Consider the following 19,906-nt stretch of genomic DNA (forward strand, 5'->3'; position numbering starts at 1 on the left):
TCTTTTTTTGGGGAAAGGGGAGGGGGTACAGACGTCGGCAAAAGAAGCAAGGACAGTATGGAAAGGGGGAGATAAATGACCTCCAAGGTCTACTCCAGTTCTGCCTTTGGGAAATGAGCACTTCCGGCGGCAGGAGGAAGGACAAAAAGGAACAGGAAAGGCGGTGCAAAAGAGGAGGTGCCGCACGGAACCGAGGTGGCACCCGCGGCTCCGCCCAGGCGCGCTCCCCGGGCCCCCAGCTTTCCGCTGGGTCCGGCGGAAATGAGCCGTGGCTCTGGGTGGGCGGCAGACACCTCACACACACACCCAAAAGCTGGGCGCACGGTGCCGCCCGCTGGGACCAGATCCCGCCCTGCCCCAGCGGAGCTGACGCGCAAGGGCGCTGAGGACAGCGGCCCGGCCCCTAGGTCCCCGCGCGCCACACCCCTTGCCCGCCTGTCTGTCCAGCAGAGACACGCCCCCTCCCGCCTATACGCCTCGACCCCCTCGGGGGGCCCAGGCGGGGCCCAAATCTGCGCCAGCGTCGCCGCCATCGGCTGAGCCTGTGCCGCGTCCCTAGCTCTGCGAAGGACAGGCCTCGCGCCAGGACCCCGGCGGACTTCTGAGGTGGCCAGAGCCCCGCCGCGGTCCCCTTCCCCCTACCCTGGGCTTTTGCTCGCCCACCGAGACCCGCGCTCTCTCCATCTCGCGACCCCTTTCCCACCGTGCTGGGGAATTCTTCATTGGGCCTAGACCCCCTCTCCCATCCTACCGCGCGCTCCCCGGGCTTCTCAGGTCCGCCAAGCCTTGCGCCCCTCACCCACTGGGTCTCCTGTGCGCCCTGTCCCTGGCCTCGAGGCGTTCCCACCAGCTCCGCTGCTCCAGTTACTCCAGTCATGGGCGCCTTCAACTCCCCACCCCCTCTTTCCAGCCCATCACGCCTTGCTCTCCCACTCCACCGTCAGTTCTCTGGGTCTCCTTGCCCACAATCGGGTGCTTCAACTCTAAAGATAGCACCCCTTTCCACAAACTCGAGATCTCCCTCCCAACCCCCTGAACATACCCCTCTGCGTCCACACATCTGTCCAGAGCTGCTGCTGCCTCTGGCAGGGCCGTGGGATTGACTTGTAACCCCAAGACTGGGCTGCCCCATCATCTTTCTGCAAACCAATGCACTCCAGGCTGCAAGCCTTGAAGACCTTTCTTTTAACCCCCAGATTTTGTTTTCTCAGAACAACCCCACCCCCACCCCCCGCCCCGTGTTCCTCTGCCTAATCTTGGCCCAGCTTTACCCCAACCCAGCCCAACAGCTGTTGCTGCATTTGCTTCCCCAACTCCTGGATGCCCTTGATTTTCTGACCTTCCATCTTACTCTAGCTTGCCTATTCCCTTTTTCTTGTGTGTCTCAGGTGCCAGGATGGTGGGAGAACTCCGCTACAGGGAATTCAGGGTGCCCCTGGGGCCTGGCTTGCATGCCTATCCTGAGGAGCTGATCCGCCAGCGGGTGGGCCATGACGGGCATCCTGAGTACCAGATCCGCTGGCTCATCCTCAAGCGCGGAGATGATGGGGAAGGGGGATCTGGTCAAGTGGACTGCAAGGCTGAGCACATCCTGCTGTGGATGTCTGACGACGAGATCTATGCCAACTGCCACAAGATGCTAGGCGAGGACGGCCAAGTCATCGGGCCCTCCCAGGAATCTGCAGCAGAGGCCGGCGCTCTGGACAAAGCCGTGCTGGGGGAGATGGAAACTGAAGTGAAGTCCCTGATTCAGAGGGCCCTTCGGCAGCTGGAGGAGTGTATGGGAACTGTCCCTCCTGCTCCTCTGCTTCACACTGTCCATGTGCTCAGTGCCTATGCCAGCATCGAGCCCCTCACTGGGGTCTTCAAAGACCCAAGAGTCCTGGACCTGCTCATGCACATGCTGAGTAGTCCTGACTACCAGATTCGCTGGAGTGCAGGCCGGATGATACAAGCCCTGTCCTCCCATGATGCTGGTGAGGGGCAGCTTGGGGAGGAAGGGAGAGCAGGAGAGGGGCTGGGTCGGCTCAGGGACTCACAGGACACTGTGGCAGGAGCCTCTGACCTCATCAGTACGTAAACGATTCTGTTACCCTTCTTATAGTTGGAAGAAAAGGAGGTGGGTGTGGGGTGGGGGTATCACTGCACAAAGAGGAAAAACTGAATCTGCAAGAACCTTTTAGAGTTTAGACTTTTGCAGATTGTGTGTGTGTGTGTGTGTGTGTGTGTGTGTGTGTGCGTGCGTGCAACAGTAAATTTTGGCTTTTGAAGTAAATCAAAAAATATGTCATTCCCACTGAGTGGTAGCAAAGGGTTGTCACTGAGTAAGTAGAAAGTCTGGGGCGGATGCCTGGGAAGGGCGAGGTTAGAGAGCAGTTACTGATTGGGGTGTGGGTTACAGGCACCCGGACCCAGATCCTTCTGTCATTGAGCCAACAAGAGGCCATTGAGAAACACCTGGATTTTGACAGCCGCTGTGCGCTGCTAGCACTATTTGCACAGGCCACTCTCTCTGAACATCCCATGTCTTTCGAGGGTATTCAACTGCCTCAGGTATCTCGTGGGGACATGGGTGGGGGAAGCTGTAAGCAAGATCTAAGGACCAGGCCTTTGCATCTGTCACTGTAGGCTGTGGAAAGATGGGCTAAGATTGAGGCAAGATGGGTAAAAGCCATCAGTTGTATCCCACAGGTCCCAGGAAGGCTGCTCTTCTCCCTTGTGAAACGCTATTTGCATGTCACCTCCCTGCTGGATCAACTGAATGACAGTGCTGGGGAGCCAGGAGCCCAGAACAACTCTGCTCCTGAGGAGTTGAGTGTGGAGAGGGGCCGGTTGGAGCTGGAATTCAGTATGACCATGGGCACCCTGATCTCCGAGCTGGTGCAGGCCATGCGCTGGGACTGGGCTTCGACCAGACCAGGGAGCTCGGCTCGGTCCCCCTGTTCCATCTTCCAGCCTCAGCCTGCAGATAGCAGCCCACGGCTCCCACCCTCCCAGCCCCAGCGTTCCTTCAAGAGGTCAAGACGGTTTCGCCCTCGCACTGAGTTCGCAAGCGGCAACACCTATGCCTTATACGTGCGGGACATGCTGCAGCCAGGGATGCGAGTACGAATGCTGGATGACTATGAGGAGATCAGTAGGGGGGATGAGGGCGAGTTCCGGCAGAGCAATAGTGGAGTGCCCCCCGTGCAGGTGAGGCACTACTGAGAATCTTATTCTGGGTGGGGCTTCACCAGACTTTCCGTTTGAGGGGCTCTGGTGGGCCACCCAAGGAGAAAAGGGTCAATAAGATGAAGATGGTAAAAGGGGACCATTTGGGGGAGTGAGACAGAATCAGGGCTCTAGGGTGCCTGAGGCCAGGTGGAAATGGAGAGGCATATGCCATCGTGTAGGGTGAGAGGAGAAGCAGTGCCCTTTGTGTGTGTGTTCTCCATATGCCACTGTTTGGCTCTTTGGAGGTCTTTCCCAACCTGGCCAGGTGGTCACCCCATAGGCTATGTTTCCAAGTTATTAGGCCCACAGTCAGTAATCAGCCATCCCTCTCTTCCCTGTCCTTGATTTTCCCTATCCTTCAGGTGTTGTGGGAGTCGACAGGCCGCACCTACTGGGTACACTGGCACATGCTGGAGATCCTGGGCTTTGAGGAAGACATTGAGGATGCGGTTGAGGCTGATGAGTACCAGGGGGCAGTGGTCAGTGGAGCTCTGGGCAGAGGTGAGCTCCAAGAGGAAGCAGGGCTCAGCCCTGAGCAGCGGAGCAGTGGCTTGGCTGGACAGTGACATGGCTGTGTGATGGCCCATTTCCACAGCCTTGCCCTCCTGGCGCTGGAAGCCCATGACTGAGCTCTATGCTGTGCCTTATGTGCTGCCTGAGGATGAGGACACTGAGGAGAGTGAACACCTGACCCAAGCCGAGTGGTGGGAGCTCCTCTTTTTCATCAAGAAGTTGGATGGACCTGACCGTCAGGGGGTTCTCCAGCTCCTACAGGAGAACCTGGATGGGGAGGTAGGCACTCAGGGGCTAGAGGACACTGCTGTTGGGGCTGAATTGTAATAAGTATTTGGAAGGCTCCAGATGGGAAGTGAAGGTCAGATAGCATAAGGGGTCACCGGAGGGTTCTAGAATGTTCGGCAGTGCCCATGATGGTGGGCTGTTTGGGAGGAGTCACCCATGAGAAGTTGAAAGTGGAGGATGTGTGTGTAGGGAGATCCCCACCCTCATAGTCTGCCCCGTAGGGCTGCCTGCAGTAAGTTTCTCCTTGACAGCACATTTTGGACGAGGAGATCCTGGCTGAGCTGACTGTGCCCATTGAGCTGGTCCAGGATCTGCTATTGACTCTGCCACAGCAACTTGATGACAGTGCCCTCAGGGACCTGCTCAACTGCCATGTCTACAGAAAGTATGGGCCCGAGGCCCTGGCAGGGCAGCCAGCTCATCCAACCCTTCTAGAAGCCCAGCAAGATGTGCTCCTGCCGAGAGCCCAGGGCCAGCCCCAGGAATCAGAAGATGCAGCCAGAGTGGAAGGTGGGTGCCAGGCAGATGGCAGCTGAGCAGACCTGCCTGTGGGAGGGCATTCACGCTACTGACTATTGTGCCATCTCATCTGGAAGAGATGGCACCTTAGCAAGAATCTGAAACTTAAGAGGGTAAAGTAGGAAAGTTGGGCTCAGTGCTGATCCCTGTAGTCCAGCTACTCAGGAAACTGAGGCAAGAGGTCTCTTGAGCCCAGAAGTTCCATATGGGCAACATCGGAAACTCCAGCTCAAAAAAACAAAACAAGCTGGCAGAGAGTAACTCAAACCATAAAGCACCTGCCTACCAAGTGTGAGGCCCTGAGTTCAAATCCCAGTGCCACCAAAGGAAAAAAAAAACACACAAAAAAAAAGAAAGAATAGTGATGTAAGGTTAGAAAACAGTAACAGATTTATGAAGCCTTTAAAAAATTTGAACAGGTAGAGAAAAGCAAGTTATTTTATATATATACACTCATACACTCATACATATATATATATATATATATATATATATATATATATGTTTTTTTTTTTTTTCTTGAGACAGTGTTTCAATATGTAGCCCAGGTCCTCCTGCCTCCACCTCTTAAATGGTGGAATTTGAATTTGAGGATTTTAGGCATGTGCTACCGTACCTGTATGCTTTTTTCTTTTTCCTTCAGTACTGGGCTTTGAACTCAGTCCTCCTGCTTGCTAGGCAGGCACTCTGCCACTTGAGCCATGCCCCCATCCCTTTTCCCTTTAGTTATTTTTCAGGTAGAGTCTCAAGTATTTTCCCTAGGCTGACCTGGGTCATGTTCACACTATTCAAAACTCTCTTGGGTAGCTGGAATGACAGGCATGCTTCACCACACCCAGCTTTTTTGTTGAGATGGGGGACTCATTGACCAGGTTGGCCTCCATCCACAGTCATCCTCATCTCTGCCTCCTGGATAGCTGGGATTACAAACATGAACCATATGCTTGGCCCTATTGTATGCGCTGCTGTTTGCAGACAGAAAGCTACTTTGTCATTTTAAGATTATAAAGTCATGGTCTGGCACAGATCTCACCCCTGTAAATCCTAGGTACCTCGATACTTGGGAGGCTGAGCAGGAGGATTGCTGGTTGAGGCCAGCCCAGGCAAATAGTTCTTGAGACCCCCATCTCCAAGATAGCCAGAGCAAAATTGACTGGAGGTGTGGCTCAAGCCATGGAACATCTACTTTGCAAGTGTGAAGCCCTGAGTTCAAACCCCAGTCCCACCAAAGAAACAAATAACATCATGGAGCTATCTTCTAAGTATAGTAAGAGATGTTCTGAGCTCTTCAAAACTAACTTTGAGGAAGACAGGAAAAATCAGAGGCCAGGGATTTAGTCCTAACACCAAAAAAAAAAAAAAAAAAAAACAGCTGGAGGCAAAAGCTGGAGACATGGCTCAAGCGATAGAGCACCTGACTAGCAAGCACGAGTTTAAAACCTTGGTACTACAAAAATAAACAAGTATAAAAGAAAACATCAAAATCATTTTTAGGAGAAACTAGAAAAAAGATGAATCTTTTTTCTGAGGCTTTGCACCACTAACATGGCCAATTCTTGCCATGCCTCTCTTCCTGTAGCAAAAGAACCCCCCTCTCAGAGCCCCAGTGCTGCCCTGAAGTCTCTGGTGGAGGGTTTGGGTCCTGCTGGGAAACTCCTTGTAGATTTGGAGCAAGCCCTTGGCTCTGGCTCAGAGGGGCCCCTGGAGAGCCAGGTCAAGTCCTGCCTGCTGCAGCTCCAGCGGCAGCCCCAGCCTTTCCTCGAATTGATGCAGAGCCTTGACACTCCAGCCACCAATAAGACCCTGCACCTGACTGTGCTGAGGTGAGGAGCTGGTGAGGGTTGGGGCAAAGGGAACCTCAGGCCAGCTGCACATCTTTCTCCCTTCCTGCCCTTGCCCCACAGAATTCTGATGAAGCTGGTAGACTTCCCCGAGGCGCTGCTGCTCCCCTGGCACGAGGCCATGGATGCCTGCATGGCCTGCCTGCGGTCCCCCAACACTGACCGAGAGGTATCCCTACCCTTCTCCGAGAGACACTGGGAGGGATAGGACACAAGGCAGTCACTAGTGAGGCAAATATCCTGGGCAAGGCTTGAAGTGCACGACATAGCCTTTATACTCTTGATTTAAGTTTTGCTTTTAAAATTGAATTTTATTTTTTTAAATAGGTAACACATTCACACAGCTCACAAATCAAAACAATATTAACAAGGTATACATTGAGAATTCATGCTCTTGTCTGATTTAGTGCTCTGTCAGTGCCCCCCCACCCCCGCTATTGTTAACCACTTATATTAATTTTTGTGTTCCTCCTGTGTTTCCTTATGCAAATATAAACAAGAGCTCCAGAGGCTCCTTTTTCTGACTGGGCCTTTAGGAATGAAGGCTGCACATACCAGAATTCCCTGCAAGAGTTACAGGAGGTCCTGGGCACAGAAGGTTCTAGAAAAGGACAGAGAACTAGGGTCATGGTGGCAGTGGGGACCAATAGTCCACACCTCTGGCTGTTACACAGCTTTTAGTTTTTGAGGTGGGCTCACCAAGGGTCCACTCACAAATCCAGTCCCTCTTGCTCCCCTCCCAACCCTCCAGGTACCCACATTGGGGGCCTGAATGAGCAATCCGAGTCACTCTCTGCACCTTTTGCCAACATGCTCTGTAGCCAAGAACCCTAGGGCGGCAGAAGGTCCTTTGGCTCTTCCTTTTTGGCTTCTGTTTGGTTCTCTAACTTCACCTCTTGTGTGTCCCCTATCCCTTTCCTTTTACTTCCTCACTCTGTGTCGCTTACTGCAGCACCCCAGCACCCAGCATATGGTGGGTATATTACCACTGTGGGTGGCCTTGTGGTCCGTGCCTGTCCCGTTTTCACCACCTCCTTGACACCCCCTCCCAGGTGCTCCAAGAACTGATCTTCTTCCTGCACCGCCTGACCTCAGTGAGCAGGGACTATGCTGTGGTGCTCAATCAGCTGGGAGCCCGAGATGCCATCTCCAAGGCCCTGGAAAAGCACCTGGGAAAGCTGGAGCTGGCTCAGGAGCTGAGGGACATGGTGTTCAAGTGTGAGAAGCATGCCCACCTCTACAGGAAGCTCACCACCAACATCCTGGGCGGCTGCATCCAGGTCAGGAGGAAGGGCAGGGCACAGCTTGTGGGTTCAGAGCTGCAAAAGAATATGGAACCCGAACAGTGGCAGGGAAGGGGATGTATTTCTGCAGCTGGGTACAGCAGGTGACTAGTGAGCCTGGGGCATTTGTTCCCCACCCTCTCCCTCTTCCCCCGACTGTTTGACTGTCTTCTATGTACGTTTTGTGTCCCTCCCCAAATTTCCTCTCTCTGATGTTCGGCTGCAGATGGTGCTGGGCCAGATCGAAGACCACAGACGAACCCACCGGCCCATCAATATCCCCTTCTTTGATGTCCTCCTCAGATACCTGTGCCAGGGTTCGTTCCCACCTCCACCTGCTCAATGTGCCGGTGCCTGCATCTTCTTCTACACCTAGCAGGCATCAGCCTTACCCTCTCCACGTGCCCCCAGGCTCCAGCGTGGAAGTGAAGGAGGACAAGTGCTGGCAGAAGGTGGAGGTGTCTTCCAACCCGCACCGGGCCTGCAGACTGACGGACCGCAATCCCAAGACCTACTGGGAGTCCAAGGGTAGTGCAGGCTGTCACTCCATCACCCTGCACATGCGCCAGGGTGTCCACATCAGGTAACCTTCTCCCTTGCATGTGCCTAGCCACACACCTGTGCTTGCTCACGACCTCTCTGTGTTCGTCTTGGGGAAGCACCACGCTCCAAATTTGGCCAAAGAGTCCCCTCGGCTCTGTGTGCATGGACATGGCAGGTTCCAGTTCCCACTAGCTCCTCCTCCCCACTCCAGGCAGCTGACTCTGCTGGTGGCCGGGGAGGACTCAAGCTACATGCCGGCTCGGGTGGTGGTGTGCGGGGGCGACAGCACCAGCTCTCTTAACACAGAACTCAACTCGGTAGGGGCCCCTGTGCAGGATCTGCCCTTCTGCTTGACCCTAAACTCCTACCCTCCTACCTGTCTGGAGCCCTCAGAGAGAGTAGAGTCCTTTATCCCTGTGCTGTGTGATGGAATCAGCCCCATAGCAGTAGGGGTGGCATTAAGTCCCCTTTGTCAGGAACCCTATGTCCCGGGGTAGAGAAGGGAAGGACATGGTAAGGGGTTTAGAGCTGAAGTGGGTGCTCTCAAAACTTCCATGCACACATGTGGAGGTGACTGTCCCCTCTGCGCCTCACCAGGTAAATGTGATGCCTTGTGCCAGCCGGGTGACACTCCTGGAGAACCTGACTCGCTTCTGGCCCATCATCCAGATCCGCATAAAACGCTGCCAGCAGGTGGGGCTACGGTTGTGGTGTGGCTCCTGGGTATGGGTGTCTAAGCCCTGGCACCTTTTTTTTTTTTTTTTTGGTGCTGGGGATCAAACCCGGGGCCTTGTGCCTGCTACGCAAGTGCTGTGTTACTGAGCCACACTCCAGCCCTAAGTCCCGACACTTTTGCAGACCTTGAATTTGGGTCTCGGGCAGCTCCAGGCTTGAGAGCATAACCAACCTCAATCTGTCCTGAAGAGGGTGCGCCTATGGTCATTGCAGGGTGGCATTGACACTCGAATTCGGGGGCTGGAAGTCTTGGGTCCCAAGCCCACTTTCTGGCCAGTGTTCCGGGAGCAACTGTGTCGTCACACACGCCTCTTCTACATGGTTCGGGCGCAGGCCTGGAGCCAGGACATAGCAGAAGACCGTAGGAGTCTCCTGCACCTGAGCTCTAGGTATGTGAGAACCCCTGTGAGCCCGTCTATGTGACACCAGGTTATCACAGATGGCTAGTGGACGGGGTTCTCGGGAGTATGTGAGGTGGGGTTTTAATCTGCCTAGGGAGGGAAAGAAAAAAATAAAAGAGATTCCCCATGTGCTGTCCTGGGAATGGTGACTCAGGGCACTTCTGAAATACTGAGTGGGGCTCTGGGCTAGGTGCTGGGGATGAGCCGGCTGGGTGGGCACTGAGCACCTCAGTCCATGAGCCCTGACACTGTCCTGCATTCTCCTCCATCCTCCTCCCCAGGCTCAATGGGGCTCTGCGTCAGGAGCAGAATTTTGCTGATCGTTTCCTCCCTGACGACGAGGCTGCCCAAGCACTGGGCAAGACCTGCTGGGAGGCCCTGGTCAGCCCCCTCGTGCAGAACATCACCTGTCCCGGTAACCATCCACCCTGGCCATGCTAACCTGCTCCTCGTCATTATTCCCAGTTAATTGACATTAACTACCTGAGTCAATGTTTTCGGTTCTCTTAGACCCTGTGTTTGTCGCCCTAGTCTCCAGTTCTCCCAGCCAGGGACCAGCCTAGGGCTGCCCCCTCTCCCCATGTCATTCTGTCCAGTTGTTCTTCATCTACACCTCCATCCAGCCTAGTCTCTACCCCTTCCCTAGAGAAGAGTCATGCCTTAATTTACTTTTTTCAACCTCCAGATGAGGACGGCACCAGCCCTCTGGGCTGGCTGCTGGACCAGTACCTGGAGTGTCGGGAGGCTGCTCAGAACCCCCAGAGTCGTGCGGCAGCTTTCTCCTCACGGGTGCGCCGCCTCACCCACCTGCTGGTGCACGTGGAGCCCTGTGAGGCAGCCCCTCCGGTGGTGGCCACCCCTCAGCCCAGTGAGTATTGGGGGTCCCAGAAGAAATCTGGTTAGGAGTGTTTCCCTGGGCCCCTGCTCACACATAAGCTTCCGTCCCTCCTCACCCTTCCCTCCCCACGTACCCACCGTGTCCATCTTCTAGTTTGTGTCGCCCCACAAAGGTGGGAGAGGTAAGGGAGGGGGATGACAAAGGCCTTGTCCCGCCCCCCCTCCCATTTGCTGAGAGGCTGCCCCTCTTCCTCTGCTACTTTCTTTCTCTCCACAGACGGCAGAACCAGAAGCCATGACTGGAGGTCCTTGTCCATCCGGGGACTTCCAAGCAGTATCATGAGAAACCTGACCCGCTGTTGGCAGGCCGTGGTGGAGGAGCAGGTGGGCAGGAGCAGGTGTGGGGTTGAGGGGTCACCGTGATGGTGGCATATTGGGTGGCACTTCGTGCTCCTGCCTCTTCCTTCCAGGTGAATAACTTTCTGACCTCCTCCTGGCGGGATGACGACTTTGTGCCCCGCTACTGCGAGCAATTTTATAACCTGCAGAAGTCAAGTTCTGAGCTGTTTGGGCCAAGGGCAGCCTTCTTACAGGCGCTGCAGAATGGCTGTGCTGGTGCCTTGCTGAAGCTCCCTTTTCTCAGAGCTGCTCATGTAAGCTCCTGTCCATACCTCACCTGGGCTTCTCCCCACAGAGTATCCCTTCCCTGCCTCCCCAAAATGGCTCACGTCTATTCATGTGTCAGTGACACATGTATTTCTATATAACCATGTTATTATTGAAAATTAGAAAAGTAGGGGAAAAAATCGTGACTGTAGCATGCCGTCCTAATATATCTGCATATAATACATATTCGTCTATTGATACATAATATGTCAACTTTATTGCTCTCTCCTGGTTTTGTTTTGTTTTATTTTATAGTAGTGGGATTTGAACTCAGAGCCTCACACTTGCTAGGCAGGTGCTCTATCACTAGAGCCACTCCAAGCCCTTTTTTGTGTTGGGTATTTTCAAGATCAATCTTGTGAACTGTTTGCCCGGGCTTGCTTCAAACTGAGATCCTCCTGATCTCTGCCTCCTGAGTAGCTAAGCTTGCAGGCGTGAAACACCCGTGCCTGGCTCTGTTTTCTTTTTTAAAAAAATGGTTTAAGGCCAGGTGCAAGTGACTCACGTCTGTAATCCTGGCTATTTGGGAGGAAGAGATCAGGAAGCTAACCCAGACGAAAAGTTCCAGAGCTGGGCGTAGTGGCACACACATGTCATCCTAGCTATGCCAGAAAGCGTAAATAGGAGGATGGAAGCCATCCCCTGGTGGCTCCCACTCACCACTCACCTACTCCACTGGCTCACTCGCTCATGGTTTTCTTTTTTTGTTTTTTTTTGAGACAGGGTCCTACCCTGTAGCCCGGGCTGAACTCACAATCCTCCTGTCTCAGGCTCTTGAGTATTGGGATTACAGGTGTACACTTCTACACCTAGTCCTGGTTTTCCTGTGCTTTCCAAACACTCAGGTGAGTGAGCAGTTTGCTCGGCACATTGACCAGCGGATCCAGGGCAGCCGGATCGGGGGAGCTCGAGGAATGGAGATGCTGGCACAATTGCAACGCTGCCTGGAAACTGTCCTAAATTTCTCTGGTCTGGAGATAGCTACCACCTTTGAGCATTACTACCAGTGAGTGTGGACATAGGGAGTTAGATGGGGGGGCAGTAAGCTGGCAGAGGGGCAGGGACAGTTCACAAAGCCTGGGAGTCTGGGATACAGTCAGGCAGGAGCCTTGGGGTAGGAGGCTGGGCCTTGCTAGCACTCAAACTTATCTTCCTGGGCTGTGTGTTGCAGGCACTACATGGCAGACCGTCTCCTGAGCTTGGGCTCCAGCTGGCTGGAGGGGGCCGTGCTGGAGCAGATCGGCCTCTGTTTCCCCAACCGCCTCCCCCAGCTCATGTTGCAGAGCCTCAGCACCTCAGAGGAGCTGCAGCGCCAGTTCCATGTCTATCAGCTCCAGCAGCTCGACCAGGAACTGCTGAAGCTGGAGGACACAGAGAAGAAAATTCAGGTGGGCACCAGGGAAGGGATGAGCAAGTGGGAAGGCAGGAAGGAAGAGAGCATGGAGCAGGCTGGGCATTTGAGAACCCTGTGCCCCTTCAGGTGGACCATGAGGCCAGTGGCAAGGAGCATAAGAGTGAGAAGGAAGAGGATGCTGGAGCAACAGCAGCCATGGCCATGGCAGAGGGAGAGGAAGAAGAGGAGAATGAGGACCTCTACTATGAAGGGGCAATGCCAGAAGTATCTGTGCTCGTCCTGTCCCCACGCTACTGGCCTGTGGCCTCCATCTGCCACACACTGAACCCCAGAACCTGCCTGCCTTCCTACCTGAGGGGCACTTTGAATCGATATTCCAAGTTCTACAACAAGAGTGAGCAGCCAGGCAGGACTGGGGAAAGGATGGGCTATTGGAAAAGGACCTGGAATTGGGATAGGCTGGGTTGGGAGCCTAGATGGGTAAAATGATGGTCTTGAGGGATAAGACTCCCGTAGGCAATGGGAAAAGGAGGCAGATATGAGGAGAAAGGGAGGAATTTGGGCTTTGGCTGGGGGGTGGGGGTTCTATCAGATTCCAGACCTCAGGGATCTCTGTGGGTGGTGAGGGAGATGGAGGCAGGAGGCACCTGAGGCCACCAGAAAGGGCTTCCCCTTGGAGTGGGTGTGTGGTTCCTTCCCAGTCAGTCCTAAACAGTCGACTGGGGACTAATCCCTAGGCTGGACAGCAACAGAGCACACTCAGCCCCTGCCCTCAAGTGCTCCCAGACTTGTGGGGAGACAAGTTTCCTTGCAGTAAGCCAGTTTGATGAGAGCCTCAGTCCTTCCTCACTTCATGGTTTTGTCTGCCTAAAACAAATGGGCACTGATTGGAGCCTGCCTGCACAGGAGTAGGCAGAATGGCTCCCCCAGGCCCAGACAGGCCCAGAGAAGGCCAAGATGATCTGCATCTCAGATGAGGAGTCACCAGTGTGTGTAAATGCAGAAGCCATGCATCCGCTCTGCAGACATCAGCAGGGCAAAGCTTGGCCAATGGCACATGCTCCATCCTTTCTCCTACCCTTTGTCTCCCATCCCTTTCCCGGCACTTCTCCAGGTCAGAGCCACCCTGCCGTAACGCAAGACCTGCAGAAGGGACTGCAGTGGACATGGCTGGGCCGGGCTGAGCTGCAGTTTGGGGACCAGACCCTGCATGTGTCCACAGTGCAGATGTGGCTGCTGCTATATCTCAATGACCTGAAGGTGGCCCAGCCCCTCTGCCTTTCCACTCTCACCCACTTTTTCCCTCCTCTTTGCTTCTCTGTTCCCTCCCTTCAATCCCAGGGAAGGCCCTGAATGCTGCGTGTTCTCTTTTCTTAAGGTGTTGTCTGTTGAGAGCCTTCGGGAGCTCTCAGGGCTTCCTCTGGACATGCTGAATCAAGCAATTGGGCCTCTCACCTCTTCAAGAGGCCCTTTGGATCTCCAGGAGCAGAAGGATGTACCAGGAGGTGTGTGTGTGTTCATGAGCAGTGGGCCATCTGCTCTACACTAGCATTAGGCTCCTTGTGGGCTCCCCAGTGTCCAAGTGACCAGTGTTTATTTCAGGGGTGCTGAAGATTCGAGATTGCAGCGAGGAACCCAGGCCAAGGAGGGGCAACGTGTGGCTCGTCCCACCTCAGACATACCTGAAAGCTGAGGGTGAAGAGGGCCGGAACTTGGAGAAGAGACGGAACCTTCTGAACTGCCTCGTTGTCCGAATCCTCAAGGCCCATGGGGATGAGGGCCTGCACATTGACCAGCTTGTCTGTCTGGTAAGCAGTGGTGGGCACTGGTGGGGGGAGGGGAGGGGGCAGCCCATGGGAGGCAGTGGGTTTGCCCTGCAGCCAGTCAGTATGTGAACAGTGAAATCTGGATGCATTTAATGTACTTGGAGTATGTAGTTGGAGTGGAAGCTGGACAGGGGTAGGCTCAGTGTCCCTGACCTTTTTACCCTTTGGTTTCTGGTACCAGGTGCTGGAGGCTTGGCAGAAGGGCCCGTGTCCTCCCAGGGGTTTAGTCAGCAGCCTTGGCATGGGGGCTGCATGCTGCAGCACTGACGTCCTCTCCTGCATCCTGCACCTCCTGGGCAAAGGCACACTGAGACGCCATAATGACCGGCCCCAAATGCTGTCCTATGCAGTCCCTGTGACCGTGATGGAGCCCCACACTGAGTCCTTGAACCCAGGCTCCTCAGGGCCCAACCCACCCCTCACCTTCCACACCCTGCAGATTCGCTCCCGGGGTGTGCCCTATGCCTCCTGCACTGGCACCCAGAGTTTCTCCACCTTCCGATAGTTCTGGAAATGGGATCCGGGGTAGCTGAGGTTAGGGCTTTCTACAGAAATAAAATGCAGGGGTTTGGTTAATGACCTGTGTTTAATGGCTGCTAGAGATGGGGGTGGGGAAGCAGAGGAGGAGGTGGCTTTTCTGGCTGTGGGGGAAGGAACCTTCTGGCACTGAGGCTGTATCCTGACATGCCAGGACTCTTGTCAGGGGGAGGAAGATGGACTGGGGAGCAAGGGAGGGGGGTCAAGTATATCTCAGTACTCCCTCTTCAGGGAGGGGATTAAGATGCCCCAGTTGGATCTCAGCCTCTTCCCAGAGGTTGTGGTCAGAAACATTTTCACCTAGCAGGCTGGAGTTCCAAGCCCACCTTGGCCGCTGGCCAGGTGCTTTGTAACTTGAGTAGGTTATCAAGCAGGGCTTCATTTGCCTTGTTTGTGGAATTGACCCAAGGTACTGATGAGTAACAGGTGTGGAAGCATCTGACATGGTTGAAGACTTTGCTAGTGGGTCTGTTTTCACTGCCCACTCCCAGCAGTGAACATAATTGACTGGCACCTTCCCTACAGAAGAATGACAGAGACAAAAGACCTCTGCAGCCACTGCAAGCACCCAGGAACCTGATTGTCTTCCATCAGTGTTTTTAGGTCTGGGTTGGAAGCAGTCCTGAAAGGAGCTGCAGCTCAGTTCTTAACCTTCTCCCACAAGCTCCTCTCCCCTCTGCTGCCTCCACCCTTCCACTGCTGAGTGGGGCTGCACACACTGTCCTTGAATTCCTACCATCCTTGCCCCCAGGCAAGACTTGCTGTGCTGCTAGGATCTGATGCCCTGGCTCCTCCCACACTGAGGCAGGGCAGAGCAGGGCAGGCTAGGGAATCTAGTGCCAGGGGCAGAGCTCTGTATCTTGACAGGGCCACTGGGGAGGAGGGAGAGTCTTAAAGTTCATCTCCAAGCCCATCGGTGACAAAGAGAAAGCTCCAGAAGACCAGCTTGTGGGGCAGGGATGATAGTTGTCACGTGATAAGGAAGGACACAGAAGCTGAACAGGGAACTGTGTGCCACCCAGAACTGAGATTTGAAATAGTCTAAGGGAAAAAGGCCAGGCAAGATAAGGCAATGGAACAGAAGGCAGGGGGACCCCACAGCACTCAAAAGGACTCACTTGCTTTGCAGTACTGGTCCCCTGATGCTGTTGGCTCTCACAGTAGATGGCAGTCTATTTGTCCATGACTGCCCTGAGGGGCAGAGTTCAGACTAACATCAGGAGGCTGGGGCAACAGTGGGCTCAGGGCACACTGAGGTTACTGCTACAGTTTGTCACTTGGGTACCTCTCCTTTGTAACAGAATCAGTCTTTTATTTGTCTAGGCCATCTTTTTTTTTTTTTCGCTGGAGTTTGAGTTCAGAGCCTTACTCTTGCTTTTATACTTGAGCTAGTACTTAGGTGCCAGAGCTTTCTGCCCTTCTCTGGGCTCTGCCCAGCTGCTATGGGATCTAGGAGCCAGGCCAGCATGTAGGGAAGACAAAGAATGGGATTTTTTTTTTTTTGCATTGCACTCCTCCCTGTGTTGCTAGTGCCCTGCAGGCTTCCTGCACGGGCTGTGCTCTAAGATCACACTTGAACTCACTGCATTCTTTCAACCTATTAAGCATCAGAGGTAGGCTTTGCACATCCTAGGCAAGTGATCTACCTCTGATCACCCTACCCCTTGCTGCTCATCAGCAATGGAAGAGGTCTCCAGCATTTTTTTCTTTTTAACATTGCAATGTTTTAAAATTTTGGGGGGGCCATACAGAGGTTGAACATAGGGCCTTTTACTTGGTACGCAGTCTACCACTTAAGCTACTTTGCCATTCCCATACAGGAAGTTATTACTTATCTATTCTTTTCTCTCCTCCCACTCTCCCTCCTTTCCTTCCTTTTTTCCTGTGGTGCTGGGGATCAAACCTAGGCTTTGCACATCCTAGGCAAGTGATCTCTGAGCTACATCCACAGCTCTCCAGCAATGTTTTTGGTAGTACTGGGGTTTGAATTTAGGGCCACTCAAGCCATGCCTCCAACCCTTTTAGCTTTTCAGGTATCTTCAAATATTGTTTCACATTTTAGGCCTCTCTTGGATCACATGGACCCTCCTACCTATGCTTCCGGTAGAGCTGGTATCGAAGTGCAGAAATACGCCCAGCTTGTTGCTGAGATGAAATCACTTTTTGCCCAATCTGGCCTTGAACCTCGATATTCCCAATCTCTGCCTTGTTTTCTGAGACAGCGTCTCTGTACTCAAAACTCCCTATCTTCCTGTCTCAGCCTCTTGGGTGCTGGGATTACAGGAATGACCCACCACACCTGACTAAAGAGGAAGAACATACCAGCATTAGGCAGGCCTTGGGTTTGGTCCCTAGCACAAACAAAAAACCCCACCAGCTCTGGCCCTGAAATCTTGCATACTCCTGACTTTAGTACAGCTCCGTGTTGCTGGCCTTCAGCACACAGTACACAGATACTGGCCTGGATGATTTGCCGGAATCCAGGAGAGTCACTCTGACTTCAGGCACAGTCCACCATCTTCACCAGTACCAGGAGGACCTAAGTACTACTTCTCTGCCCTCAGGACTACCTATTTCTAGCGGGCAGACCGTCTGCTTGGCTAAATTTCTAAGATAACTCAGGAGACAGCAGTTTGTTACTCTGACCCCCTTGTGAGGCCCTCCTCACAGCAACAAATCCTTACATTCCAATAGCTGGTTTGAAACTTTAGGTTGGCATGACAAGTCTATCCACCACCCCCCAATAAATAAATAACCCACAAATCCTATGATGGTTACTTAGCCTTAAGAAATTAACCTATTTTGAGGCTTAAAGGAGGAAAACCCACACACAAGACATGTTAAGTCCATTTATGTAGTAGTTCCCCCAGCAGGCAAACCTATAGAGACAGAAGGTTGGATGTGGTGGCACATCGATAATTCCAACATTTGGGAGGCTGAGGCAGGAGGATCAAGAGTTTGAGGTCACCCTGGGCTACATCGTGAAATCCTGTCTCTTAAAAAAAAAAAACAAAAAAACTGTAGGGACAGAAGATAGTGGTTACCTAGGGCAAGGGAGAAAGGGAGGAAATGGAGAGTGACTGCCAAAGGGTATAAAGTTTCTTTTTTTTTTCCAAACTGGGGTTTGAGCTCAGGGCCTACACCTTGAGCCACTCCACCAGTCCTTTTTTGTGACAGGTTTTTTCAAGATAGGGTCTTGAGAACTGTTTTCCTAGATTGGCTTTGAACCTCAATCCTCCTGAGTAGCTAGGATTACAGGCGTGAGCCACCACTGCTCTGGCCAGGGTTTCTTTTTGGAATGTCAAAAATACTCCAAAATCGTGATAATACTTGCACAATTATGTAAATAAATTAAAAAACACTAATCACCTCAAATGTGTAAATTGTATAACATGTGAATGTCAATTACATCTCAGTAAGGCTATTACCAAAAAAAGAACCAAAAACCCTCAGCTTAAAGCCTGAGCCTTCTCAATGTCTCCTCTCTGGGTCCTTGTTGAAAGGCAACAGGGGTAGTTCGAGGGGCTTGGGTGGCTATGACTGCTTTGTAGTAGACATTGTGTTCTGACCATGCATCATCTGGAAAACTTCTACCACAAATCTAGGTAGAACCCAGGTCCACCTCCCACCATGTAAAAGACTAGACCTGGGCTGGCAGAGTGCATCAAGTGAGAGTACTTGCCTAGCAAATGTGAGAGTGAGGTCAACCACCCAGTACCACAAAAAAAAAAAAAAAAAAAAAAAAAAGACCAAATCCTGGCACCTTGGCCCACCTTCTTGCAACCATGTGACCATGACCTGGCTAGAGAGCAAAGCCCAAGAAAACAGAAAGTATATTTTGGTAACAGTGAGGCACTTCTCAATACTCTGCTTGAAGTGAGGTTTAGTCCTTTTATCTGCTTAGACTTTATCCCTGCCAACACCCCCCCAACACCCTTTTTTCTTTTTGCAGTGCTGGGGATTGACCCCAAGGCCTTGTACATATTAGGTAAGCACTCTACTTGCTACTAAGTTACATTCCCAGCCCCCTTCCCCTCATCTGGGGCTTCTCTCCAGCCTTCTCAGTGGTTCTGATAGTTGCATAAAATTTTTTGCTTTTCAGGGCTTTTTTTGTTTTTGTTTTTTTGCAGTACTAGGGTTTGAACTCAGGGCCTCATGCTTGCTAGGCAGGCACTCTACCACTTGAGCCACTCTGCCAGCCCTTTTTTGTGTTGGGTATTTTTGAGATAGTATCTCACTTTTTTTGCCCAGGCTGGCCTCAAACTGAGATTCTTCTTATCTCTGCCTCTGAAGCACTTAGGATCACAGGCATGAGCCACCTGCACCCTACAAGTTTTTGTTTTTAATCAGCCAGAATCCATTCTCTGACTTTAAAGTAGGACTGACATATGAGGCTGGAGACCTGGTAGCACTGGATCCTTTGCTCTCCTGGCAAGGCAAACTGGTAGTTACAGCCCTAGACTTATAGTCATGGGAGAGGACCATTTTACACTTCACCTCCAATTATACTGCAGCTTCCACTTGAACACTGAAGTGACATCTTTCCCCACCCCAGAGACATACAGCTTCTACTTCTTTTCTTCATAGCTGATTTTTTTTTTTTTTTTTTGAGACAAGAAAGAATCTCACTACATTGTTGAAGCTGGTCTCAAACTCCCAGGCTCAGGCAGTGCTCCTGCCTGAACTTCCTGAGTATCTTGGACTCCAGGTGTGAGTCACCTGACACCCAGCTGAAGCCTGGATTTAAAGAACAATCCTCAAGAAAAGATTGCATTTGCTTCTGGCAGGAGTCTGGAGACACTATCGAATTGGACTACTTTAATATAAATTCTAGTCCCAAACAGTACTGAAGACCAATTGTGCTTACATACTGTCGGGAAAGCCTTATGTCCCCACTTGTGGTTTGTCCCCAGCTTAGTCCCCAGCTGGTGGAACTATTGAGAGATGACTGGATCATGAAGCCTCTGACCTAATCAATTAATCCATTAATGGGTTTTATAATTTGATGGCATTACTGGGAAGTACTGGAAAGAGGGCAGGACCTCGCTGGAAGGTAGGTAACTGGGGGCCCTTGGAGGATACACCTTGTCCCCAATTCTCTCTGCCTCCTGTCCACCATGAGGTGAGTCACTTTGCTCTACCACATGCTCCCCACCACGATGCTCTGTCTCACCATGCATGGGCCCAGAAGCAACAGACGTTAGTGACCACAGACTGAGATCTCTGAAACCATAAACCAAAACAAATCCTCCCTCTAAATTGTTTTGGCAGGTATTTTGTCACAGCAACAACAAAAAAACACAACACCTCTTACTTCTGTATCCAAAGCCAAGTGAGTTATGGGACTGGT

At 52.5% G+C, this 19,906-nt stretch overlaps 1 protein-coding gene across 2 annotated transcripts; it reads left to right on the top strand.

The window, feature by feature from the left end:
- Window positions 1-189: 189 nt before the first annotated feature.
- Window positions 190-14,595, top strand: Cul7 (cullin 7). 2 transcript variants are annotated; one of them, XM_020157242.2, is made up of 26 exons: window positions 190-606; window positions 1,389-2,072; window positions 2,402-2,553; window positions 2,692-3,192; window positions 3,576-3,714; window positions 3,809-4,005; window positions 4,266-4,524; window positions 6,113-6,356; window positions 6,438-6,543; window positions 7,427-7,654; window positions 7,884-7,974; window positions 8,069-8,240; window positions 8,412-8,517; window positions 8,798-8,893; window positions 9,149-9,324; window positions 9,618-9,751; window positions 10,022-10,204; window positions 10,451-10,557; window positions 10,644-10,826; window positions 11,685-11,845; window positions 12,011-12,227; window positions 12,320-12,587; window positions 13,308-13,453; window positions 13,572-13,698; window positions 13,796-14,001; window positions 14,201-14,595. In XM_020157242.2, exons 2-26 carry the CDS (start codon window positions 1,397-1,399, stop codon window positions 14,522-14,524), a joined length of 5,199 nt encoding a protein of 1,732 aa, XP_020012831.1. In that variant the 5' UTR covers window positions 190-606; window positions 1,389-1,396; the 3' UTR covers window positions 14,525-14,595. The 2 variants fall into 2 exon arrangements, with proteins under 2 accessions (XP_020012831.1, XP_020012832.1); XM_020157243.2 differs by having other exon boundaries at window positions 191-606; window positions 1,389-1,976.
- The last annotated feature ends 5,311 nt before the right edge of the window (window positions 14,596-19,906 follow it).

The sequence above is a fragment of the Castor canadensis genome, chromosome 8, assembly GCF_047511655.1.
Source record: "Castor canadensis chromosome 8, mCasCan1.hap1v2, whole genome shotgun sequence".
NCBI lineage: Eukaryota > Metazoa > Chordata > Mammalia > Rodentia > Castoridae > Castor > Castor canadensis.

Bases quoted from the DNA above. Each gene is read 5' to 3' on its own strand.
- Cul7 (XM_020157242.2), top strand. From the start codon at position 1,397: ATGGTGGGAGAACTCCGCTACAGGGAATTCAGGGTGCCCCTGGGGCCT. The intron at 10,205-10,450 runs GTGAGTATTGGG...TTCTCTCCACAG, and splicing joins GGTGGCCACCCCTCAGCCCA to ACGGCAGAACCAGAAGCCAT. The intron at 13,454-13,571 runs GTGGCCCAGCCC...TCTTTTCTTAAG, and splicing joins TATATCTCAATGACCTGAAG to GTGTTGTCTGTTGAGAGCCT.